Source organism: Sturnus vulgaris, chromosome 14 (assembly GCF_052056855.1).
Source record: "Sturnus vulgaris isolate bStuVul1 chromosome 14, bStuVul1.hap1, whole genome shotgun sequence".
NCBI classification, from domain to species: Eukaryota; Metazoa; Chordata; class Aves; order Passeriformes; family Sturnidae; genus Sturnus; species Sturnus vulgaris.
Genome location: NC_142256.1, coordinates 12,641,458 through 12,668,278, shown reverse-complemented (window position 1 = coordinate 12,668,278; position 26,821 = coordinate 12,641,458). Strand labels below are relative to the sequence as shown.

Here is a 26,821-nt window from a genome sequence, read left to right as displayed (position 1 = left end):
TAGTAAAAGTACCATTTGTTTTCTCTTTAGTGACTGTCTTCAGATTTAGAAGTTGTGAAATTTGGAAAATTATAAGAGACTATTGTTTTGTGTTTCATTTATTCTTAGGGGCTGAATTTAATGGTTGACAGAAGAGTTCAGAAATGGGTTTTGGGAAGATGAGGTTGGAGATGAACAGCACAAAGTTGGTGTTAAAATGCTTCTGTGACAAATATTTTTTGTCATGCTGTAGTGTCTGCTTGTATGTTGTCTTTGAAGAAATAAAAAGGTGGTGAGGTATCTATAGCGTCAGGAGTCACTGTTCCAAATCCTGCTATTTCTTTCTTAAAATAATTGGAAATAAAATTCCTTCTTAATACTGCCTCACCAGTATTTTACTCTATTTAAAGAACTGTCATTTGTTCTTTAAATTTAAACTTCTTGCAGTTCTTCTGGAACATGTCTGTTCTGCTAATTAGATGAGGATCACTGAGCACACTTCTTAGCTCTGAAGGAGAAGCTTAAATCTCCTAGGAAGGGTACCTACCCAGTGATATTCACTGAACTCTCCTCTGCCAGAGGATTGCTGCCAAATAGATTTGGCAAAAATAACTGAATCAGAGAAGCTATTAATACAGGTACTGACAAGATAGCAGTAGCTTGCTGGTCTCATTCTTCCTCATATTTTGTGCATGCGTTTCTGCAGAGATGGGCTATATTGATTGGGTCCATAGCTCAGGAAAGAGCATGAGTTCAACTTAGTTCCTCCTTCATAAGGAAAACTTTGAAGAATTACACAGAACTGCAGTTTTTGGAAGTGTGTAGCCAAGTTTGTGTTGCTGAAATCTGGATTTGAATTGTCTTGATTGAGGCAGCATATCTGAAAAAGCATTGTGACAAGGTCTGTCATGGTTCTGCATGAATTCTCTGTGCATCAGTGAAGCAATAAAAGGAATGAGAAATGTGCAGAAATCTGCAGGTTTCTCGCTTGAGCCTTGGAAGGGAGAGTCTGAGAGCCCAGAGTGGCTTCACTGTTTACATGAACCAGAATTCAAGAGCCATGTGTTCAGTCCTGGAGAATGGGGTCTTTTTCCTGTTTCCTCCTGCTCCCCAGTCTTTTGCAGGCTTTCCTCTCAACTGGATACTGTTGTATGTTCTGAATATCTGAATAATGTTGACTGGGGGAGGATCAGAGGGTGTCTGTGCTTTGCTAGATGTCAAGTTGTGTTTCAGTGGAGGCTTCTGTGTTGAGAGCTGAATGCAGAATAATAAAAACAGTGTACAGCTTGAAGTGACCATGAGTGTTGTAGCATGCCTAAATGTAAAACACTGAGTCAATCAAAAAAGATTGAATTTCTACTGATGTAGATCAGTTAAAAACATAGAGAATTATGAGGGGAGCAAAATGTTCTTGCTGCTGATCTCTCACCTAGGAAGGTGTCATCTGGCAGCTGGTGGTAGCAAGAACATTTTTACATTCCTGTACAGCTTTATTCTAGCCTAGTTGGCAAGAAGAATCTGATTCTTTTTTTTTTTTTCTCTCCACGGTGTTTCTTTTCCTCCCCTCCCCCTTCCCTTTGCCTTTTATGTAATGAGATGCTTTGCAATGCTATGAATGAGCTGCAAAGTAATTGAAAAAGGAGTTTCCTGAAATGGGCAGGTTGGTTCTGGCAGCAGAGCTTTCTTTCTTTGTAGCTCATTTTGGAGTTGTATTTCTGGTTTTTCGTTGTGTGCTTTTTGTAGCTTCAGGTCCAGTATCATCGATATGATCGAGGGCCAGTGTTCAAGAAAAGAGTACAGCTTTCAAGCTTGTGATCCTCTAGCCTTGGGGAGAGGACAGAAATGTAGGATTCTAGAAAACTGGTGTTTGCCTTCCTTTCTTCAAATGGTCCCTCCCCAAATTAAAGGAATGGTGATACTCTCTAAGTGTGGGGTCCCACTTCGGGGTCATTGCAGGCAGTCACTATGCCTGGAGACTTATCTGTGGTAACTTGTGGCCTGCTCTTTAACCCACCCACACTGTGGTTTGGAGCCATCCTTTTTCAACTAGCGTGTTTTGTGCCTCACTTTAATTTTGTTTGGTCTGAAAATAAGTAGACTTCTTCAGTGGAGAGATTTAGCAAAAGTACTAACTTGTGTCATACTTGAGGGCTTTTTACTACTTTTTAGTTAATGAATTGGCAAGTTAAAAATCTGGATTTTGTTGTAATTTATTTTCTAGCTGGCTTGTAGTACAATTCTAATCTCATTTACAGGAGGAAGGCTGTGAATCAAGTCCTAACTTACACAGAAGAAACGCTGAAGTGGCTTCTAGAGTGAGGAAGCCTGTCAAATTTATGGGGCAGTTGGTACTTAGCTGTATTTAAATATTAAGAAAATGGTTGAAATGCTGTAATGATAGAAGTTATTGCTGGCAGAGGTCTGACATGGTTATTCCTTTAAATGGGTGTGGCAAAAATTAAAAAAAAAAAAATTGTTTGTGTCCTGATAAGCAGGCTGGTGCTGAAAGGAAAGGCACACTGCTGAAAGTAGTCTGCAGCCCATAAATGGTTATTTTTCCATATTCCTATTAGATGTGGCCTTTGAAATCTCTCTGCAGAGTACGTTTTTCAGAGCAGTTCCTAAAATGGAGAGGTTACAAGTGTTCTTTAGCAATGAGAAATTGCAGCAGTCCGTTATGTTCTGCTTCTGATTCAGGTTTGTTCATTGAGGTGGGTTAGTCACTCATTCAGCAGTCACTTATCCTGCACCATTCAACAGAGAATATGAAACCTGTGAAAGATAAGTTTGTTGAACTCTTAATAAATATAGAACAGAGTTAGTTGAAACACTGGGACACCAGAACCTGTTGATGTTTTAACTGATTTTTATCTCCATTTCAGGATGTCCGTTCTTCTAGCTAGAAAACATTCAGCCACTCACATCTTTCTCAAAATATAGTAAAGACTTACTCATGTAATTGGTGTGTCCCCCCTGCTTTAATTTCTCTGATTTTTTTTAATAGGGTCTGTTCCTCAGAGATGTGAACAGACTGGAGATTATGCAGCTGTATGCAGTGGTTTGAGGATGTTTTAAAAATATATTAGGTAGTTAAAAGGTATTGATACATAGAATAGAAACCAACTGGGACTCCATTTGAACTGTAGATGTAGGATATCAGTTATAGAGAAATTCACTGTCATGGGAAATTTCTCTTTGTTTCCTTTCCTCAGTGCAGAGTAGTCTTCATAAATAATTGGTGTAAATTTTTTAAATTGCTTTGTGTCAAAGAGCTAATCTTTGGGACATAAGGTGCTAGTCCTTTTTTGTGCTTATTTATGCTTTTTCCTAAGCTGCTTTATGTTGTGTGAAAGAAAAGCTAAGAATAGAGGAAGTGAGCTCAGTGGTTTCCATTTTCAGCATAACGTACAATTGACAGCTCACATCTGCCACCGGTCAGAGTTGGTTTGAATATGAAGGTAATTCTTTCCTTAAAAATCTGACTATAAGTGGATTTGAATGCTGATTATGAAATTTTGATAGTCATAGAAATTTTCAAGCAGCTCGCCTTATGGCTAACTTGAAAACAAAGCCACATATGTGTTTGCTTACTGGTTTTGCTTTTGTATGAAGTTCCCTAGGTTCTCACTAAAAATGGCAATGAGTCTTGGCCTTGTCAGATAAGAGAGATGTTTCATAAAGAGTGTAATGGAGGTCAGGTCCCATTTAAGGACAGCAAAACCCAGATCTAGTTTTTACTACCCACTGAGTAGAAAAACTTATAGAGAATGTAAAAATTTGATAAAATCAAATTGTTTTGTCATTAAAATAATATTCCCTGCATATGTATAATGCAGTTCCAGTACATATAATCAAATCCTGATACCTTAGTCTTGAACAGGACTGCAGGGCTACATTAGAGTTTCTTTACATGCCAAAATAGCTGAAAAAAAAGTGTGTATTGTTCAAGATGGAGAAAAAGAGATGTCTACAGGTTCTACCCTTGTCTTGAATGTCAGCAGGTTCATTTTTTCTTATTCTTTGTAAGTAATAATGGATCTGCACTGTGCCTTCATTAACTGGAAACTATTTAAATTTTTATATATACACACACACAAGCCTATGGCACTGTTTCTGTAAGTAATTTTCCTTATGCAGGTAAAATATGAAAATATATATAATTATGTGAATAAATATTGTTACATGTTTTAATATGCATGGTGTATAATGAGTGTGTGTGTATCTATATAAAAAATCTGAAACTACATGCAGATAGTGTATGGGAAGAGATAAAGAAAAATGTATCTGTTGATTAAGACATTACTCTTAAGAAATACTGTGGCCTATCAGGTTTGTCAATCTTACTCCCTCTTAATTTTATTTTTAAGGGGTCTGAACAGAAGAAAAATTTAAGAGGTACTTTATTATCTGAGAATATGTAAATGCCTGTGGATGGAATTGCTTGAAATTACAGTCTTTTAAACACAGGTAATTCTGATGGCTTCCAAAGACAACAGGACCTTTAGGCTGCCTAGTAGTGGGTGCTTGAAAAACATGAGTAAACATTCTATGGGCTTCTCCTACCAACCGTTTATAAAATTCTTTGAACTAATTATGGTATCTTTATTTAATGCTTATTTGGGTAATGTAGGTGTAAGTGTAGGTGAGCTGCTCCATAGCAGTGCTACAGTTCTAAGGGAACTTTTGTTGAAAGTCCTCACAGTGCAACAGGATTTCTCAGTCGGGTTTTAGAAATACTGTTAAGACAAGGGGATATATGTTCTCACACTGAGGGTCTACTTAAAAGTAATCCCACAAGACTTAAAATAGTTGCTTTAGGAATCCTAGAGGATGTTAGATGCTTGATTTTGTTAGAATCAAAGCATTAGTTCAGTCTCTATCCAAGATTCTTTGAAGTTTTGTCTTTTCATTCAATTGTATTCAGCACCTTTGAATGAAATTCATTAATGAGCATTTTCAGAAGACCTTTTTCTGTAAAAGAGATGTCCCACACTGACAGATCTGGACACAGCCTGACATACTGCTTCTTTTGATTTGGTCTATGTTATTAGATTTCTGTATAATCATGGAAGTTACATGTTCAGTTTTAAGTTTATTTTAAAGGAAGAATTCAGAATTTGAAGTACAGGTACATGATAGGGTCAGAAGTGAAAAGGTGAGTTAGTAAGTCAATCTTGTAGCAGAGCACAGCCAGGACATTGCTTCAGAAACATGTGTTTATTGGAATCAAAGGAAAGAGGTTATATAAACCAGATTGGCAGAATGCTTGGTGCAACAACTGGCAAAAATGATGTTAAAAAAAAGTACAATGGCAAAAATAATGCTATAGTGTTTTTTTCTGGGGCTTCTGAGCAGGTGGTCCGACTGGATGACCTCCTGATGTCTTTTTGGAGGCAGATTGTGTGACTTTCTGTGTGCACATACAGATGTGTATGAACACATACAGGGATGCCACTCGGTTGAATAAGAGAGGAGAGATTTCCTGAAGGCCCCAGGCTGTGTGCTTGTGCTGGGCTGGTGGAATGGTGCTCTTGGAAGCAGTGCAGAGGGCTTGTGTTGTCACGCTCGTGCTGGTGCTCTTAGTCACACTGGCAGGACTGGAGCTGGCATGTGAATGTGTCCGTGCTTGTCGTACTTGTTGCTGCTTCTGTCTGTGGAACTGGGCTTAGGGAGGGAAAGAGCAAGACGTTCTCTGCCTGGTTTGTCCACGATAGGTATTATCTTTGGAGAGGTGAGGATGGAGTCCATATACTGTCTATTGTGTTGTTACCATCCGCTGCCCAACAGACATGGCTTCCCATGGAAACCAGTATTTATTTTTAAAAAGAATACCAGTTACTCGTGCAGGCGTCTTTCAAAGCTTTTTTCCATTTCAGTGAATAGATCTGTGAAACAACAAGGAGTAACAATGGGTGTTTTTGCTCAGGAGTGTTAATAGTGTTAAAAATCTTAATTTCTACCATAGTAAAAGTTTAGCTGGCAGCTGTGTTGCAGAAATTTACTGGTGTATATTGAAGGTGTGTATACACACACATATACACTTCTATTTATATAAAATATATCTCCATCCTTTTCTATACATTTGTTCATGGAGCCATCTTTTAAAGTTTTGTTTTGTTTTCATTAGTTATAGAAAAACATTCCTGTAGAACAGTAGGCTGAAAGACAAGGAAATTAAGAAAGGTAAAAGCAAATCTGTTTCAAAATGCAGTCTTTGTTCTCAGGCCATGTTTTAAGTTATGTAGTGTTACAAGTTTGAAGTCTTTCCAAAGGACATTATCTCAATATTAGCTGTAGTTGGTCGGAAATATTTGTCCTTATCCTGGAGTGTCCTGCAGTCCCTTGTCAGCCTCGGTGAGTAACAGAAGCTGTAAAGCTGACTTTGCTTGCTGTGAGAGGATTTTCTGAGAATAGAAAGATGTGACTGTTTCTTCAAGTAGTCCTGCACAGTTTGTTCTCTGATGCCCCTCTGTTCCACCTCCTCCTCCCAGGGATGTACGTGGAGTTCTGCAGCACTGGGAAGTTCAGCCATGACTGATCTCTCCCTGTACTCCACCACTCACACATAATGGCATCGGGAGTCGTTGGAAGATAAAATAGCCTTTAAAGCTCTGATTCACCTGAAGTAGCTTGGGGGAGAGGATTTGTAGGCCTGGTTTGTTCTGTTCATGGTGGTTAAGTGGGTGTATGGGATGGAGTGATGTGCTTTTCTCCTGAGGAGCCCAGAGGGGTTTTCTGCTTAAGATTTCTCCCCCAGCAAAATCCAGGTGTTGCCCTTTGAGGTGATCAGACAGTTGTGAAGGGCTGGATTAGCTCAGTATGTCTGTGATTAAATTGCTTATCTTTTATCTGACTGGGAGTGTTTAACAGGTTTAATCTCAAATCAGTAATACCTGTTAGTATGAATGACTCCTCAAATCCCAGATTCCAAGTATGTCTTAAATTGAAGCTAGTTTGTGTGAAGATTAGTATTTAAGCATCATTTAAAAGTTTTGCCAGTCATCTTTCTTAACCTGTTTCTTGAAAGTGTATGTCTCTGTTTATTGTATCAGTTAATTGTTCCTTATTGTAACTAATACAATTGAGAACCAATTCCTGGCTAGAGGGCGGTTTGGCATCTTACCTGGCAGCAGGGAAAGGCTGGGTGGCAGTCACTGCTGCTGTCGCCACACCTGTCCCTACAATAATTTTTTGAGGACCCCTGGAAATAGATTTTAAATTCAGATTTTTTAAGAAATGGTTTTTAGTCTTGGTGATGAAACAATGGCAGGAGCTGATGCGGTAGGGTAGGGCAATGTGCTTGGACAGTGTGAAGATTTACTGGTGTTCTGGGACCATTTTAACTAAAAACTTTATGAGCACCTGAAGCCTTCAGTCATTTTCTTTCCTAATATAACTATATTAGTTCTCCCAAGTTTCAGACCAAAAGGTCCTCTTTCTTTTCTTTTTTTCATTTCCTTTGGTTATGCATTTGTTCATCTTTTAGGTCTTTCACTGTCTCTGTCAACAGAAGAAAATAGAAGTTTTTTGTTTAACTATTTCTAGGAATTGTTTTTAATGGAGCACAGTAGAAATGAGCTCATTGTAGACAAAGGGGAAACTCCTCGTTCCTGTTGCAATGTACTGCTCAGTAGCAGCAGTATATCCTGTCTGTTTGCAAAATCTAGAAATCCTACCTCCACAGATCACTATGGATTTGCTGTACTAATTCATCTTCTGTCCTCTTGTGATAGCAGAAATAACAGCTTGGTATATATGAGCAGTGAACTGATTCAGCTGAAAATAAACCTGGCAAATCATACGGTTAACTCTTAGCTAAATCTGTTTCCTGATTCATTTCACCATATTGTGGAATAAATTCTGCTTCTGGTCAAAGGGAAGAAGCCACGATAAGGGCCTAGATGTAAGAAAATGGGACTGTCCATTTGGAACTAGCTTAAAGTACTAATGTACTTTATTTTTCCCCAGTAAAGATTTTCTCATGAATTTGCAAGAACATCAATGTAAAGTTATTTTCTGGAGTTTCATGTTGATACTTGACTACTTGGTTGGGTAGAGTAATCTGTGCTTTAGGTTAAATGTCTGCTTTTGCCAAACCTGCTGCTTCTTTTGCTGGTTCTAACTTTTGGAATGTGAGAAAGATGCAAAGCATCTCTTCCATATTTTCAAAACTCCTTATTGAATTAGAAGGCATTTTTCAGGCAGGGATGTTTCTTCATTCAGCACTGATTTGTGCAGTCAGTTGCTCAGTTCTGATAGCAGTAAGGTGTTTATTTCTGTTGATCTGCAAAGCATGGGCTGTTCTGTTCTTTTGGTGTGTCTGTCTAACCTCTTCAAAACATTTCTCTGTAAACTTTTATACTCTAGTCCGAAGTTCTGTCTTAAACTGTGAAGCGTGTCATCCATGTCCTTCAAAAGCCAGTGCTCTGATGTTTGGATTTGCAAAGTTCTCTAAGCAGCCACATGGCATGCTTTATCTTGAAGGGAAAATGAGAGTTTGCTTCCTTTTTGTTGCCCTCCTGACTACTTGAGTGAAGTTAAGAAATGTAAAATATTTTTATAATAAGCAGTCTGGTGATTTTAAGAATAGTTACTCAGCAGAGATTCCAAACCAGGATCCTCAGCAGTGCTCTGCTCCCCTCTGTGGCATGTGTGTGATACCAGCCAGTTCCTATCAGTGCCAAGGGTTCAGTGCTCTGTGACAGCTTCTCATTCCTTTGCTGAACACTTCTGAGTCCCTTGGGCTCATCTTTCTGTCAGCACTTTGAACTGCCCCAAAGACCCCTGCTCTTACCTGCTCTTGGACTCTGGCAGTCTGCCATCCTTTCCTGAGCACCCCTTACTGTGACAGGGAGCTGTGCCTGCCCCAGGCTCTTGGCCAGGTGGGAAGCTCAGCCTTTTCTGCCTGGGTGATGTTGCTGGTGGTCCTGTGCCAGTAATTGCATTCTCCAGTCTTCTGAATTACTGCACAGACAGGATTAATGTTAAGAACAGCTCTATTCTTTCGTTTTAAAGGGTTGTTATGTCAGGAAGTGAAATGAGGTTTGTACCTGACTCCCTCCCTGGTAAGGCTCACTTACCTTTGACAGAATTGCATAATGTATGTTCTGTAACTAATAGCTGAATTAGAAGTTAGTGTGTAGGAAATAAATTTACTTGATGCAGCCCTTCTGGTGATGATAAATCTGGATGACATGCTTCTTGGGAAGTAATGAGGGCTAGTAACTTGGAAGTAAATTAGAAAACTCATGTGTCTTTTTTCTCCTCTCTTTTTTTTTTCTTTTTCTAGAACCACAGAGCAGACCCAGAAGAGTTATTCACAAAGTTGGAACGCATTGGGAAAGGCTCCTTTGGTGAAGTCTTCAAAGGAATTGATAATCGGACACAGCAAGTAGTTGCCATAAAAATCATAGACCTTGAGGAAGCAGAAGATGAAATAGAAGATATACAGCAAGAGATAACTGTTTTAAGTCAGTGTGATAGTCCTTATGTAACAAAATACTATGGATCATATTTAAAGGTAATGTATACTATTGCACAAAGATTTGCTAGAATGCTGCTAGGAAAATCATCTAAAATTAAGGAAGATTTGTCATGCCAACTTGGCATTTTTAGTAGGTTTTTATTTTTCTTTGAACTGAGTTTTTCACTTCATTTTTCTCTTGCTGCTTGCTCTTTGGGGCTGGTATTTACACAAACTGGCTACAGAATGAACAGTTGATAAATGATTCTTTTTGCCATTGCTTTTGGACCTTGGTTTTCTCCTCTCCCTCCACAATCCCTAGCAGAATTTCTTGGCCTTTCTAAGCAAGAGAAATATACCTTCATAGTTACAGAAACAGAAGCTATTCCTGGTATGGAAGGAAGCCCTGCACCATGTAAAATGTGTTGGCAGTTATGCAGCTTAGTAGGCCTGAAACAAAGTAACACTGACATCAGCAGTTATGTAACCACTGTGTGAAATCTTATCTGAGGCATAATTTAACAAATAAACAAAAATGAAAACCTGCAGAAAACCAAAATGTTGACTAAAACTTTTCACCTTAAATAATGCTTAAATGTTTTGTGCTGCTGACATATTTTAGGTGACTTTTTAAAAAATCCCTGAAAACATTTAATGTAAGCTGAAGTTTTAGTGATAGTTCAAAGTATATTAAGTATCTGGAAGGGGTTATTTGCTTGTGTTTGGGGTTTTTGTTGGTTTTGGTTTGTTTGTTCAGTTTGGGAGGTTTTTCTAGTTTGTACTGGTTTTTGGTGCTTGGTCTCCCTCTCAGCATTTCTGCTTTCTTAAGGTGTAGTGAGGTTTTCTGCATTTTAAAGGCAGATTTCTGCTAAGTGTTCTCTGTGTCACATTTGTGCTGTATCTTTCAGTGATACATAAAAGTATTTGCAGAATTTATTTAGTAACATTCTTTATAGATTTTGCTTTTTTTTCCGTTTAAATTGCAAAAGTATTCCATCTTTTCTATTTTAATACTGAGAGGGCAAGTTATTTTTCCAATATTTCCAGTATATTTACTAATCTCCAAATAGTAACTTCTCACTTTAGCTAGTGTGAGACAGCTGTAGTTGCTTTGCTGTTTAATGTGAGCTCTTCACACCCAAGTAAACATACAAATTGCCATTGATAACCCATTTTTGCTTCTCTTTATTGGACTCGGTCAGTGGGATTTTTGTTTTGTTTGTTAATAAGTAATAAATGTCTGAGAAGTAGGATTTACTTTCCACCATCACAGCATATTAGAACAAGCAGGTTCATCTCAAGATAACTTTGAATTCAACTAGTAAGGTTCCCCTGGAGCAGTGCACAAATGGTACTGCAGATCCAGACGTGATTGGTCTTTTTTACAGTCCTTTATTTTATGTGATGAGCTAAGTCCTAAATTCTGTTCTTCTGAATATCCATCATTTCAACTTTGTGCTGTAAAAGCCCAGTTGTTTGCCCTGAAATACAAACAGGTCAAAGTAAGTCTTGGAAAGTGGTTTTTTTTGGCAGTGTTTTTTCTTAGAAAAGTGTTTTGTGAAGTCTCAGAACTAAATAGTGATTTCAGCAGTTATAAATGGAGGAATTAAACTTTGATTGGGTGGGGATTTGTTTTGTTTGTTCTTTGTTTTCTTGGAGGTGGGGTGTAGAAAGAGCTCTATAAGCTATGGATTGAATAGGGAAAGAAAAGAGTCTTTATTACAGCAATATAGGTGTGGAAAGTAAAGTCTAATTATTCTATAAGTGCTATACAACCATTAAATTCTGCTTAGATTTATTTTATTTTTAAAAAATTCTTGGGAAATGTAGGGTCACATTAATGCTGCAGTACTCTCCTCACACTGTGTGAGTTCTTTCCATTTCTGTTCTAGATGGATGAATTCTGAAAGATGAATGCTGATCTCTTGTTTACTTTTCACACTTGTGAAGTTTTTGGGGAAGGAAAATTTCTGTGCATGGAGTTTGGGGAGGTGTTTGTGGAATTTTGGTTACTTTCCCATTCCTTTAATAAATTCCTCTCATTAGAAAAAACAACAAACAAAACCACAAAAAACCCCTATAAAGTTGTTCACAGGAATCTTTTCCATCCCAGAGTAGCATGGTAGATAATTCTACTTGCTATTCCCGAAGTAAATGAATAAAAATATCCACAAATAAATGAGTACCTTTAATTCTGTAATAAAAATAAATAAAACAACTTTTTAAGTAGCATCTTCTATCTAAATTGTTCTTAAACTAGATTAATCCCTGGTTGCTAATTCAAGATCTTTCAGCTTGAGACTCCTCAGGGGAAAGAGGGTATTGACTTTTTCAGTGTGCAAAGATTCTTTTATTCTGCCTTTTCATTTTAGCAATAGCAGGTATTTTGAGAGTTGTGTGTGTCTACTTTTCTTTGTTTGTTTACTTAATTGCTCTAGCTGTTAACTTTTTATTCGCTATTTCTGGCTGTCAGTGTAATTGTTAAGCTGTGTAGTACTTCATTCAGGATTTAACTTTTCTATGCACTGTAAGTATCTCTTTGAAACAATGAAATGGGTACAGTTGTGTACCAAATGACTGTATAAGTAAAGGTTAAAGAACATTGAGGTTAAATTCTGAAAAATAAGACATCTTACTTCTTACAAAGCCAAGTCCTAGGCTGCAGCGATCAGAAGCAGTTTGCCACAGATATAACTGGTGTGAAGTTCACATTCACAGTGGTCCCATATTTTTATTGCTGAATACTTCAATTTATATATAAAGATCACTGGAAAATTCCTGTAAATACTTCTTAAGAAAATGGTTAAAAAGAGCAAAAGGTAAATAGAAGCTATTTCAAACTTTAAGATACTTTTTTATTTCCTTTACATCTTTATTTACAGGCAAACAAAACAGTTGAGCCGGTGTGCTGTGTTTCAGATAATGCTTTATGGACTAGAAAGAGTTTACTAAAGTGTATTAATCATACATGTACCTCTCTCTAAAGCTGTAGAAATGCCATTAGAATGTTTGTAGTTTTGCACTGTTCAAAGAGACTCAGTATTTTCCGGACTAAATACCAAAGCAAACCCTCAGTGCAAAGGCATTCAAGTTGCCTACAGCACTTACTGATATTTCCCTAGTTCAGTAATCTAGATCTGTCTTACATCTTTAAATTTTATAGTTTCTACTAGGATGAGACCATGTGTTGGCTTCAAGTTTATCATGTAAGCTTTAGTTCATCCAGTTGAACTGTAATGGATCATCTTCTGTTGTAACTTACTCCTTTAAAGTCAAATTTAACTAAGCTTTGAGTAATCAGATTGTTCTTGTCATCATTTTGTAGTTTTTGAGTTTTCCCTCTGGCAAGATAGTTGATAGCTAAAAGTTGTTACAACTCAAACACGGAAGAAGAGATGTAATTTTGAGGGGGTTCTAATTGCAAACATTTTAGAGGAGAGATTTTATTTTTGTACAGTCTGTTCTACATATTCTGTATCTTGACAGTTTCTTTGCACTTCAGGATGCAAAGGCAGCCTTGTGGCTGATGGAGCTGGAGTGGCCCCAGGGAGCCTGGGGCTTGCCAGCTGCATGCAGGCTCTCCCAGGTGCCCCTGCTGCTGAAAGGCACAAGGGAACAGTGCCTTTATTTCAATTACTTGACTTACTAACTTGTGGCATTCTTCAGCCTAGTTCTACGGCTTGTATATACAACTGCTAAATGTGATTTCAAAAGTATGGACAGTGCTTTAATAGTTTTCCTAGCAGTGCAATGTTACTTGTCTGTTATCAGGTGTTTTGGTCTTGAAAAACCTTGTCAAGGTACAAGATGGCAAGGTCTGCTTCTTTGAGGTTCTTGTGATAAAGTTGATGCCAATTTTCAGTTATTGTGATACAAAAAGGTACAAAAGACCCATATCATGGTAATGTGAGATATCTTGAAATTCGAATGGGAGTTTTCTATTGAATTAACCTTAAAGCTTAGGTATTAATATTTTTTTCCTAAATTTTCATTGAGTGCCTGGCAAGATCAATAGTGTTTTCTAATCATACTGGTAGGTGATGTGTAAGCATATATACATTCAAAGAATGCACCTGAATAAATACATTTGTGTACAATAATAAAATGTTTTATCTTTATATAATGACTTTCACTAATGGGTGCAGAATCATATAAGCTTCAGCTGTGTTGCAACTTATGTTGCAATAAGATAATTTAAGTCCTGATTTGTAGGTATTTCATATTTGTAGAAGGTCAGGATCTAAATTTGTCTCCTCATCCCCTGTTGCTTTTGGATTGCAATTAACATCTCAATAAATAAACCATTGGGTGTGGAGGGTCCCCTTGATAGGTTAGATAGCTGAAATGAGTGTTTTCTTCCAGCTTAATGGCTTGTCAAAATGCATTGCTCCCCTACCAGTTCAGGCAAGAAAAAGATTAAAAGTATAAAAAGTTCCTATATTTCTGGCATATTCTGGTTACACAAATATGGAAAGTACACTTGATGAAGTGCTTCAGCTGGGCTTTCTGGCAGTACCATAGAGAGCTAAATCTCCTGATGACTGGAATTCCATGATTGTTTTCCTTATTTGTGCCATTTAGACCAAGGTTTTCAATATCTAGCCTTGTAACTTTTACAGCCACCTGAGCTTGATCTTTTCTTTTGCAAATAAAACGAACCTGAAGTTATTCTCAGCTTTTCAGATTTGAATATGGAGAAATCCTACAGTAACATCCAGAGCCTTCCATCAGAATTGTGCAGCACTTCGTGCAGCAAAGCTTTCAGACAATCTAAAGATACTGGTTGTTCTGCCCTGTCTATTTATACTTGGCTGACAGAAAATAGCCAGGAAAAAGGTTGTTCATGCCTGGCTGGAAAATATCCACACCCGATTACAGTGGATAGTAACAATTTCTTTGAGGCATTATTTGAGAAACTACTTTCTCATTTTCACCCTGTACTGTTTTCAAGTAATAGTCAAATCTTCCAAACATGTCTAGTAACCACAATGTTTGCCTTGAACAGGAGTTCCTTGCAGGTCTTCTGAGCTGACAAAGTTGGGCTTTATAAAAACTGCTAAAATTAGCCAGCCCTTCCCTGCTGAGATCATAATATTGGAATAGACTCTCATAAATGGTGTGGTTTTTAAATTCGGTATAAATCGAATAGAGCACACTTTGTTAGGATGATTGGATGTGGTGCTTTCAGAAACTGCACCTTTATTTGCTTGCTGAGTTTTCTTTAGATTTCCATCCCTGGGCTGGCCATAGGGTGGGAAAGTATACAATGGAGAATGCAAGAGGCTTTAAAGAGTACTCCTACCCTAAGCTTGTGCTCTGTAATGAGGAACTTGCACTGGTAAATATTTGCTGGAAACTTACACAGTATGTGTGGTACTTCACCAGCTGTGGTTGAGTATTTTTAATAACTGGGTTTTATTTTAAATAAATATTATTTATTCACAGAATCTTCTAGAGTAGTACCACCTAGATTCATATTTGAGTTTTGTCTTTTGAGAGGACTCTGGCAAGGAAATAGTCTGTAGATTTGCTACCAAGTGTTTCCAGGTTTGTTTCTATGAACCAGCCACCTTTTGCCATGAGAAGCCAAGGACAAAGTCAGCACCTAGAAATCAGTGTTAGAATAATTTGTCAGTTCTAGAGGTTGACATCTCCACAGAGGAAATGCAGAAACTCACGTGTTCTCAAGGTCCATTTTAAATAATTATTTGTATTTGTTAAAGCTTAAACCACCACGTAATAACTTTTTTCCCTCTAAGTTCTGTTCCTTTAAGTGAAATAATTTTAGATACTGTGTAGCAAAAATTGGTTAGTAGTGGTGTTTTTTTCATTGCTTTTTTAAATACAGAAGTCAAACTTATTAATTAATATTTTAGAATTCACAAGAGTTGTGTGATCATTCTACGAGAAGTAATTGCATGCAGCTGGTGATTAATGAGACTCTATTTGCCTTTTCCTAAGAGTGCTGGTAGTCTCTTGAAATATATATACATTTTTATGGCAGCCTTGGACTTTTGACAACTCGTGCTTTCCTTTACAGGGCACAAAACTATGGATAATAATGGAGTACTTGGGTGGAGGGTCAGCTTTGGATCTTGTAAGTATATGATATTTTTTGCATTATAAGTATCAGTGGCGGTTATTTCATTGTGTTTTTCTATCACTTTATAAAAATAAGTACCTGGAGGCAGCTGATATTATATCACTACTCTGTGGTAATGCTCCAAAAAGTGTGAATTAGAATGGTTGTTACGTCACATTGAATTCATGTTAATTTTTCTATTTTACTCTAAGCATTAGGAAACATCCATTTGTTCTCAGTCAAATGAAGCCATGCGTTTTTTTATTTTGAGAAGTCCTTTTCTTACTGTATGTTTGGTGGTGTTTTGGGTTTGGGATCCTCTGTCCATTGCTTCCCACCTCCTCCAAGCAGAATTCATTACACTTCAGTAAAAAAAATGTTTCCTTTAGGTTTGGATCTCAGGAATGAATGAGGAGTGTGTCCACAGATGGTTAATTTTAACTGGTTAAAAGGTGTTGGGTTTTCCATGTTCAGGTATTTTCAGTTCAGCATGAAAGTGCCTTTTAGTTCAGATAGTGTGGCATTCATGGAGGGTGTAGCCTGGAGAGTGCACAGGCACAGTGCACTGAGTGTGGCTGTGGTTTCCCCATGGTTTCAGTGCAGCTCTGCCTCAGCTACAGACCCACCCTTTCCTGTAAGATAATATAGCTCAGCCTTTGTGCGATTCTGAAGGAAAAATATCATGTCTTTGCTATTACAGAATGGTAATAATTATGTATTTATTAATAGGGGTCTTGTCTGAGAGTTAAAGTATGTATTTGACTTCACAAATCTATTTAAACTTCTTTATGAAATAACGTCGCATCAGCTCATCAAAAGCATAGTAATTAGGTGGAGCATGTGTGGTTTGTAGCTCTAGAACTTGGCCCTTTTGAGGAAGGGGCTTTGAGGTACTCTAACACTTCTGAATAATTGATTGTATTCTGTGGAGTGCCAGAAAAAGGGAAATAGTTATTACTAGTGCCAGTTTAAATCACTGAACCTGAAGAAGAATAAACTTTTAGAATAATAAAATTTCAGTTTTGCCTCATTTGCCTCGCTTTGCCTTACCGTAATTACATGGTATTCACTGATTTGATGCTGTGTTGTTGGTATTTTTTTGATTGCTCACTTTAATTTCATTTGTTTTATTTGCAGAGCTTTCTACTGTGCAAAGTTTATACTTAATCCATTAGCAGTTTTATAGTAGCATGTTATGTTCTTGATAGAAAAGCGAGCATGGAATCAAAAATGCTGGGACAAGTAAAAACTGCATCATTAAATTTAAAACCCACATTCAGCAGATTAATCTATTTTGAAATAAACTGGTTTTCTTAATTTACTTAATCTAAATTGCAAAATTCAGTTTGCTGTGTTTGCTGCCTGTAGGGAGAGAAAACTGTGGAAAGTTAGTTGTTGCTTTTCTTGTGCTTTGCATGCTGAGGGGAGCACAGGCAATGTGTGTTTGAGGAGTAACAGCATTTTCAGTGTATTGGCAGTAGGGGAGATGTGAAGGTGATCATTCCAGTGGCACATATCTCAAATAGAATATTGACATATTGTATTGAATATTTCATTGGCTTTGTTAGCTGCTAACTTTAAAAAAAAGTTCGAAGTTTAAAATGTAATTTAATCAAATTAGATGCAAGACTAAAATTCTTTTAACGTGTCTTTTTTCCAAAGCTGCGTGCTGGCCCATTTGATGAGTTCCAGATTGCTACTATGCTAAAGGAAATCCTGAAAGGTCTTGACTACCTACACTCAGAGAAGAAAATTCACAGGGATATAAAAGGTGTGCAACATTTCAAATGTTACTTTGTTAAAACCTTTGAAAACCATAAAACTGTATTCTACTTAGTTATTATGTTACTTCCCCTTGGCAGCTGCCAATGTCTTGCTATCAGAACAAGGCGATGTTAAGCTTGCTGATTTTGGAGTTGCTGGGCAGCTAACAGACACACAAATTAAGAGAAATACCTTTGTTGGAACCCCGTTTTGGATGGCCCCTGAAGTTATTCAGCAGTCAGCATATGATTCAAAAGTAAGTATGAGAGCAGAACGTCATTTTTTTTGTATCTGACTATCCAATTTATTATAAGGATTTATTTTGATTTTTTGCTTTTAGCTCTTATCAGTATGAGGAGGAAAAAAGTAGATTTGAAATTACAGGGTTTCAAATAATAAAATTTAAAGTAGGATTAAATTGGGTTTATGTCCTTATACTCAGGTGCAAATTCAGGTAAATCCAAGTAAAAGGATGATGTCATGTCTCTTTCAGAGCAACTCCCAGAATGTGGTTGGTTGATTTGGTTTCAATTCAATGTTTTGCATTTAATTCAAACAGTAATAAAGTACTCACAAAGTAAAATGCCACCAGAACGTGGAAGTTTATTTAAAGCCAAGATGGTGGCCAAAATGTTAATTTCTTCTCACATTTTTATATACATCTCTGAGTATAATTTCTCAAATGGTATTTCTGAGGATCCATGTAATACTGAAAATTTTAGCACAGGTCTTGAGAAGGTAAAAAGTAACTTGGTGGCTGTGGCTTAGTAGCATTATGGTACCTTGTGCCTTTCTGTGTCATGAGAGCTCTTGATGGACGACTAATTGCAAAAGAGAGTTTCCCTATGTGAACGAGCAGTAGAAAAGCAGAGTTCTTCCATGTTTTTCTGAGAGTTGAGAACTGGTGCTAGAAATGACAGTGAGGAGGGAACAGTCCCCTCTTCTGTGTGTAAAACCTCAGGATGTCCTAGAGCGTGTGAACAGCGTCGTTTTTCAGTCTGGCATTGGACCTTCCACACTCTGTAGACAAAACCTTAGAATAGGATCAAGAGAATAAAAATCTTGGTATGTGTGGAGTCCTTACTGCTTTTTCTCAAATAGTCAACATGAAACTGTACTTACATGATGTGCATGTAAAGAAAAATTGTTGAATATATGAAGTGTCCTGAAAACATTCACACTCCAAGACACTTTCCCAGGATCAGTCAGACTTGAAGGAATTTGTTTACTTGTCACAAGGGTTCTTGTTGATAAAAAAGTTGGAATTCTCCTGTTTAGGGTTTCAGTGTAATGTGTTCAGTCCCACTGTAATGTGTTTCCTAGGCCATTTTGGAAAAGCTCTCTACCCTGCTTTAAAAACGTGTGTTGGCCAGTCAGATTGGGAATAATTCTTCTTCTGCTTGCCCTGAGTATAGATGAGCTTTGCCACCCCTTCATTTACATTTCCCCAGCAGTCTAATCTTTTGCCTTCCATATCTCAGTGTGTTGCAAAGAGCAATGTCTTCCCCTTTTTTTTCCATGCCAGTAGGCTGGTGGAAGAGCCCAGAAGATACAAGCCTTTGGTAGGACAGATGAAGGATTTGAATTGGATACACTTCAATTTCTGGACTAATACTGATGATTCCTTTGGTATCTGGACAGAATTTTAATCTTTCTTCTCTCTCTGCTGCAAAAGGCTGGAAAATAAACTAGAAATTCATACATTTTAGTATTTTACAGAGATTTTAAGCCTCATGTCTTCTTTCAAACAATTTTGCTCCAATGCACTATGCCATAGAGTAAACAAGGATTACAATTTGCATCTCTCCAATATTCCTTTTTGCTCTCAAGATCTAAGTTAGCTGTACTTTATAGCAAAGGATTAAACTAACTAAAAACACCATAACCAACTGTACATTTTTACCCTATGGTAAAAATGGGCAGTTTTGGTTTATGATCCTGTGCCAAGTGTAGTCGACTCTTGCCAAACAATGGAAACACCTTTAGTGATCTAAGTAGCTATTGTAGCTTATCTAAAGAGATGCAAGTAATATGTTTCACTTGGGGAAAAAAATCAAAATCAGAAATAATTTTAGTATATTCGTATTTTGTATATGATATCAAAGTATACTGTGTTTTGATACAAAGGCAGAATTTGTTTATAATGATGCTTTTAGCTAAAATAAATGGTACTTCATTATCCTTCTGTGACTTACACTGTGAACTTAGTGCTTCAAGTGGTATTTAAAGTCTAACTAGTTGTCAATAATTCTCCAGCTAAATTCTTCAAGCAGTCTGTTAGGAAAGAAATTAAGTGATTCCCTGCTGACTTTGATTCAGCTTTCTGCCTTGTTCCTTTAAAGTGAGCTGTCAAACAAGGCTGGATACCTAAAAAAACTCTGATTTAGATATAGGAAATTTGTGGCAATTTGTCATTAGCATACGGAAAAAATCAAAGGAAGATCCATATTTCTGAAGCTTTTCCAAAAGCAATTTAGGTGTCCATTTAACTTGCTGGCAGTGTTACAACACCAACTGTAACAAAAATGATGATCTAGATGTTTGTCATTAAAGACTAATTAAGTCAGCCAGGTCTTTGTGAGTCAGGTGTTCCTGAAGTGTTAGAAAGGAATGTTTGCATTATCTACTTAGGCCAACAGTAATTTTATTATATAGGTGCATTATATGTGAAGATTTCAGTTGTTGAACACTTAGTGATGCCAGCCCGTAATTTTGTACTAACAGTCCCTTTTCCCTCTCTCAGGCTGACATTTGGTCACTGGGCATCACTGCAATTGAACTGGCCAAGGGGGAGCCTCCCAACTCGGATATGCATCCAATGAGAGTTCTGTTCCTCATTCCTAAAAACAATCCTCCCACTTTATTAGGAGACTTCAGTAAACCTTTTAAAGAATTCATTGACGCATGTCTGAATAAAGACCCTACATTTGTGAGTAGATAAATGTTTGTGTGTGTGTGTGTGTAAGTGTTTCAGGCTTGTTTTCTGCTCTCCTGTGCTTGTGAAGTATTTTGCTGGCGTTGTGCATCATCAGTGATTGAAATAATTTTAGAGACTATACTTTCCACTGTAAATTTTAGTGGTGTTTTTTAATATCTCTGTCTCTATCGTAGTTTGTTTTGTTTAAAATACTCAAAAGGAAGAGGGAGAATGCTGAAAGAAATTACAGTGGCAGAGGCAGATTCCTAAAATGCATTCTAGACTAGGATATTATCAGAAGAGAAGCTGTGACAGAGGAGAGAATCATCTGAAATCCTTTTCTTCAGCACAACTTTCGCTGTCTGAATTCAGCTTACAGGGCAGTGTTGCACTGGAGAGTTTTCATTAGTCATTTTCCTGGGTGTGACCTTCTAACGTAGAAGGATAAGCTGTATAGTCTATGGGTGACTTGATCATATTTTTAGCATGCTTGTAAATGTGGATTACAGGCTTTTCTGACTTCCTGTTTCACTAATTTCCTGATACTATACAAGTTAGCTCTAGAAGTCTGTTGTCTTACTAAGTCTCCCCTATTAGCATTTAAAATCATGAAATGTTAGCATAACATTAAATATTTAAAGTGTTTCTTACAGCGCCCCACTGCAAAAGAACTTCTGAAGCACAAATTCATTATGAAAAATGCCAAGAAGACTTCCTATCTGACAGAACTGATTGATAGGTTTAAGAGGTGGAAAGCAGAGGGACATAGTAGTGATGAAAGTGATTCCGATGGTTCAGATTCGTAAGTTTGTTTTCAGTATAGTCTTTTTTGGGTGTGGTTTTTTGTTTAGATAATATTCTTAAAGTGGGTTTGCTGCAGCTTTTCTGTGTAATAACATAACCATTTCTGTACACCTCTCTTCCCAAGAAAACTCCCTGTATGACCCTAAAGACTAACACATAAGTGAAGCCCTGTGCTTGTTGCCTCTTTAAACATTCTCTCTTTAAACTCAATTTCAGTTCTGTTTAAGTGCTATTTATTTCCTAGTCTAAGGCTAGTGGTTGTACCAAAACTACTGAATCACAATTAGAGATATTGCAGAGCAAGGTTGAGGTGCATGAAGAAGTTTGCAAAATGCCTGTGGAACAACATGCTTTCTGTAAGTCTCTTGTTTTTCTGGCTATCAGATAACTCTTAAATGGGATGCCATGGGAGAAGGTAAGCCTTTGTAGGTAGATAACATCTTCTGTTTGCTTTTGATCACATTTCAATTTATTCAGCCTCTTTTAAAGTTCAGTTAATGTTTCAATACATGCTTTTTTCCTTATTTTAAAGAGTATGGAACTAATCCTGATAGACTTGTTATGTATTCGGATTACCTATGTTTGCTTGGTGTTCTGTTGTGGCTACTATTATGTACATCATGTCCTTTTTGTTTCAGGGAGTCCAGCAACAAAGAAAATAATTCTCACCCTGAGTGGAGCTTTACTACAGTTCGGAAGAAGCCGGATGCAAAGAAGCTCCAGAATGGGACGGTGCGTCAGACAGAGGAGTTCTTTTTTCTAGCTGCTGGTTCTGAAGGCAGTGATAAAACTTAGTAACTTCACTTTTCATAAGAACTGATTGGATGTTTTGCAGTTCAAGAGATAATGCATGTTTGTGATATTTCCTATGCCATGTCAGCCTCAAATGCAAAATATACTGCAGATGTACTGTAGATCAGTATCCATTCATAGAGATGGGAATTTTAAAGTCTCTTACTAGTGAGGAAAAACGGAACTGTTTTTCTGATGCTGAATGACGTTATTTGAGATGTGTCATCAGGCATCTATTTCAACATCCCATGACATTTGTTTATGTACAGTATCTTTGTGTGTTTTGTAATGTATTGTAACACTTTGTTAAATTTAACTCAATTTCCAAAATCACATGTGCTATGTTAAGAGGCAGTGTATATGTTGTATATGTGCTGATGTATGTTGTAATACACTAATGTAATCCATGTTTGTTAACTTGTAGGATCAGGATCTTGTTAAAACCTTGAGTTGTTTAACTATGATAATCACCCCTGTGTTTGCTGAGGTAAGTGTTGGCTTAAAAGTCTTCTTTGAAAGTATTAGCCAAATGTCTAACAACTTTTCTGAGTTTTAACTTTTTTTATTTGCTCCTCAGCTCAAGCAGCAGGACACAAATAATGCTAATAGAAAGAAAGCAATTGAGGAACTTGAGAAAAGCATCAATGTGGCAGAGGCAACGTGTCCAGGGATCACAGATAAGATGGTGAAGAAACTTATGGAGAAATTTCAGAAGTAAGTGGTTCAGTGATAAGAGGAAGATCTGCTTTGTCCAGTGCTTTAAACCTTTAGCTTTGTAGTTATAGGTAACACTTCCATTTGAGACTAAAACTAATACTAACAATTACTGTATCTTGGTGTCAAAGTGCTGCAGTTTTACTGTAGTTGCTGTATCTTGCTTCTTGAATTTAGCCTGCAAGTTTGTCTTAAGCATCTTTACAGGAAACAGGGGAGACAGAAAATCTTTTTCTTTCCTCTTTTAGGAATGTTTTCTTGAGAATGTCACTTCTGGTTTATTTTAATATGAACCATTGAGATGAAGGCATTACTTGTTTAGTGATGCAGCAACATTTATGTGCTGTTTACCCAGCTGAAACAATATAATTAACAAAATTTTTAACTTGCATTTTTTATCTGTAGATTTTCTGTTAATGACTCATCCTAAGAAACTTCACACAATTGACTGCTGTTTCGTATGGACCCAGTGAAACCCACCAAAACTACTTCAAGCTTGGCAGTGCTTAGCTCATGAGCTCCTTGTGCCTTTTGGATCTTTGCAACATATTGATGGTGATTGAGGATTTGAAAGAACCTACTCAACTATTTTGTGGCAGTGCACATGGTTTTATATTTTCAGGAAATTATTTTGTAAAGAACAACTTTTAATATTGTAGTTTCACCTGTTTAATCTGATAAATGTTGAGGTGCAGTTTTGCTTTTAGAAATAACCATTACTTTAGTTAATAGAATGTGCAAGTACAGTATGTTTTGATGCTATTTTGTTCCTGTACATGGAGTTGTACAGGTCTTTTATATTCATGAGTTAAACTTTTGTAAATCACTAACAAGCTTCAGAGAAAAATAGCTTTTTCACAAGCATATTCAAGACGTGTAATGTAGTGGCAAGGGTATTGCTGTAGCACCTGCTTCAACCAGCATTTAGTTATCGTGCCCTGAAAAACAAACCTGCAACAGTATCTATTTTAATTCTAAATTGGTACAGTATTTTAGGCAGCTCTATGATTAAATATATTTGAGAGCAATATGGCAATAGTTTGCAGGTGATATGTAGCAACAGGTCTATCCTGATGTACAGTGTGTGTATTACCTTTTAGAACAGGTTTTGAAGTAGTAACTCAATCTTATATCATCATGGTAGGAAAATTTAGAGCAATACAGTTGAGGGGGTGGGGCTTTCGGCAATAATGGACAAAACCTGAAGTCCAATTTAACTTAATTTAATTTTTTTTTCCTCTGAGTATACATGCCTGGGTGGAAGGGAGCCAGAGAAGCCGAGCGTCGCATGTTACATACCTCACACGCAGGTATCGGTGTAACACCAGCGTTCTGTGTGGTGGTGTTGTTTCTCCTGTAAGATATTTATACACATTTTTGTTCTGAAATACATTAAATACAGTACATCAACATAATTTGTTTATAATTTTCTGAAAGTGTATTTTAAATATGTATTTACCAGTTAATATGCAAATAACTGAGTTATAGATATTCTTTCACAAAAAGGTAGTACTGTGCAGTACGGAGTGATTTTTTTTCATAAAAAGTAGGTAAGACTATAAAGTTGCTTTCAGTTATATATTTATGGTACTGCTAGATGGGTAATCTCTTTTGTTGTTTTGTTTTGATTTGGTTTTTTCCCTTTTTAAACCCAGTATGTATATTATGCTGAAGTTTTGAACTGGGATTGTTTTTCAGTACTTAGCTGTGGAACTGTTGGTGTAAATTTATTTTTGATAAAGGCTGGGTGTGTTTATTTTATGGTTCAGACCTGCACATTTTGTTTTTGCACAAAAGTCATTTTAAAGAATCTGAAATATATCTGCCAAATATTGAAAAAGTAATGGTGTGCAAGTAAATACTGCATTTTTCGTCAAATGTTGCCATTACATCGTTTTTATATAAAGGACACTTGTGAGAGATGGTGGTTAGATATGCCAAGGACAATTATTTTCAATGGTGCCTACACTGTAAAAAAATTACTTTTAACTCCTTGTTTTAATTTTAAAAAAAATGTTTCTGTTTAAAACTTTCATCTGCTATATAACTGAAATTCAATTAGAATTTATATCTGAGAAAAAAGTCTGGAAATAGTTTTTGAAAACAATAATGTTATGGATTAAATAAATATTTTTATAAATGTAAAAGCAGCAAAAGTTGTAAATACAGTTGATCTGAAGCTTTACAAAATAACTGCATCACAGAAACAAATTGTAGTGCTCCTCTAGCTTATGTAGTTGTTAGTCTTGTAAATCTGTTTATAGATGAAGCTTATTTCAATGTTTTGGGGGGTTTAAAATGGTTTAAAAATAAATATTTAAGTTCTGTAAACTTTCATGAGCTCGTTCTGTTGTGCATCATTTTATTCTGGATTTCAGCAGCTGTGCAGAGGTGTGGACACGTCTGTCACAGACTCGTGTTATGAGAAAGGTGTTCCCTGCAAAGCTCTGGGTGCCCCACACTGTCCTTGTCCAGAGGACACCTTCCAGCTGGGAATGGATGGAGCAGTCCCGGGGCTCACTTTGGTTCCTTTCCTAGAGAGGAAAGTGCAGCCCTGGCACAGCCCTGGCTGCCTTTGGCCTCTGCACAGGGACACAAAGGCTGTGCCACAGCTCCCTCGACTTTCACCTCAGCAGCCTCAACACAAACCTCATTTTAAGGAGCTCCATATACATTTTTCAGAATTGAAAACATGTTTTTACTTCCATGTCACTTCCCTTAAAGGTGTTCATTTTCTGTGGAAGTCTGAGGGAAGAGCTGATAGGAATTCCTCCTGAGTTTCATAACTGGTGGCTCTACCCTGTTGCCACAGGATCTTTAATCTATGCAACTCTGAACAATTCTGGGTAGGTCAGGTTAGCAAATGACATGGGAGATTGGAACCTGACATGTTTGAGATATAGCTGTAATAAGTTGCTGAACTATGATGCCTCTTCTTTTTCTGTGGAGTGGGTGAGATGTATACTTGCCTCGTGGGACAGCATGGGAAAACCTCCCCCACGTGTACAAAACAGACTCACTCTCTTGTATTTCAGTCCATTCAAGAAAGTTTTTTATTGTGCTGCATATGCCTGAAGTCTCTGTGCATCATAAAGCTATAATTAGGCCCTAAGAAGGGACATCTGTATTGCTGGTTCCAGAGATGAGCTGTCTTTTTCCCACATGTTAGTTATTGATGAACTGTGTAACTCAATCAGCAGTATTCTGTTGCTGGCAGATAGCTAATGGAAAGATAGATCAAAATATTCATGCAGGAACCATCTTACTCTTTTGGTTTGCCAGGCTTCCTTCTGTAGGTTGAGAAGAATTGTTGCTGAAGTAATCTTATCAAACTAGTCTGAATTGCAGAATAGAGAAATGTATTTGTTCTCGGGTTGGTGAGTCCTTTATCAATGTAACCATTCTTTAAGCCCTTGGTCTCTGACCCGTCCATTCCTTTCTGTGCAGTCAGTGTAGTGTCATCACACCTGCTCTTGACTTGCAGTTTCAACAGCTGAGTAGGAGAGCGCATAGGTTTAATGTGTTTGCACAGTTTAGTGATTGTTAAAAGTCTGATTTTTATCAAACTGTTTTATGACTTAACACTGGAATAAAATTATTTTCCTTTTTGTAAAGTTTTAGTGGTGTGTATGTTGGCTTGTCTTATTTCACAGCTTTATCTATTTTGTCTGAACTTTTATCTGTTTTATATAAACCAGTTACTTCTATCTGAATGCACTGAGTAGCTTAATGTTTTCCTACTGTGGTGCTGCAGTGCCTTCTCCCCTTCAATAATCCTTTGTGTAAGGACTATAACAGTTTACATATTCCAGGTTCTACTGTTTGTCTTTCACCACCAGCAAACCAAATATTTCCACGTCCTCTCTCCATCCTTGTGTTCTTCCCTAGGGAAACAAAATCACTTAAATAGATGTCCTTATCTTGGGGGTGAATAGGGCTGAGCAGGGAGCAAGGGGAAGGACTTAGTCAAGGCTTGTTTCAATTGTTCCTTGACAAGTAAGCCACTGCTTGCTGGGATTGTTCCTTAATTTTAGTCAGTCCCAAGAAAGTGATTTATGCAATGAATTTAGCTCAGAGTTGTCAGTTTGTGTCGCTTACTGACGAGCTGCTTTGTTCCTCTGCTATTGTTGACCATGTGCAGGGTGTGCTGAGGCACAGTGCCCATGCTGTGCCCCAGTGCTCCCTAGTCCATGGAAAAATCCAAAAATAGTTCCCAAGTCCTTGTTTCTCCCTCTCAATGCTGTTTTCTCAGCATCGTCTTAAAGACCAGACCTAGCAGTTCCTGAAGATTTGGGCAGGGTGTTTG

The 26,821-nt window shown here is 37.3% G+C and overlaps 1 protein-coding gene across 1 annotated transcript in view; it reads left to right on the top strand.

The window, feature by feature from the left end:
* STK26 (serine/threonine kinase 26) overlaps positions 1-24,852 on the top strand; it is a 30,728-nt gene extending 5,876 nt beyond the window's left edge. The window contains exons 3-12 of the mRNA XM_014887266.2: positions 9,269-9,499; positions 15,483-15,539; positions 17,187-17,295; positions 17,387-17,544; positions 20,032-20,217; positions 20,859-21,007; positions 21,648-21,741; positions 22,226-22,288; positions 22,379-22,515; positions 22,921-24,852. Of these exons, the coding sequence (XP_014742752.1) occupies positions 9,269-9,499; positions 15,483-15,539; positions 17,187-17,295; positions 17,387-17,544; positions 20,032-20,217; positions 20,859-21,007; positions 21,648-21,741; positions 22,226-22,288; positions 22,379-22,515; positions 22,921-22,945 (1,209 nt within the window). The 3' untranslated portion in view covers positions 22,946-24,852. The remainder of the gene's footprint in view (positions 1-9,268; positions 9,500-15,482; positions 15,540-17,186; positions 17,296-17,386; positions 17,545-20,031; positions 20,218-20,858; positions 21,008-21,647; positions 21,742-22,225; positions 22,289-22,378; positions 22,516-22,920) is intronic.
* The last annotated feature ends 1,969 nt before the right edge of the window (positions 24,853-26,821 follow it).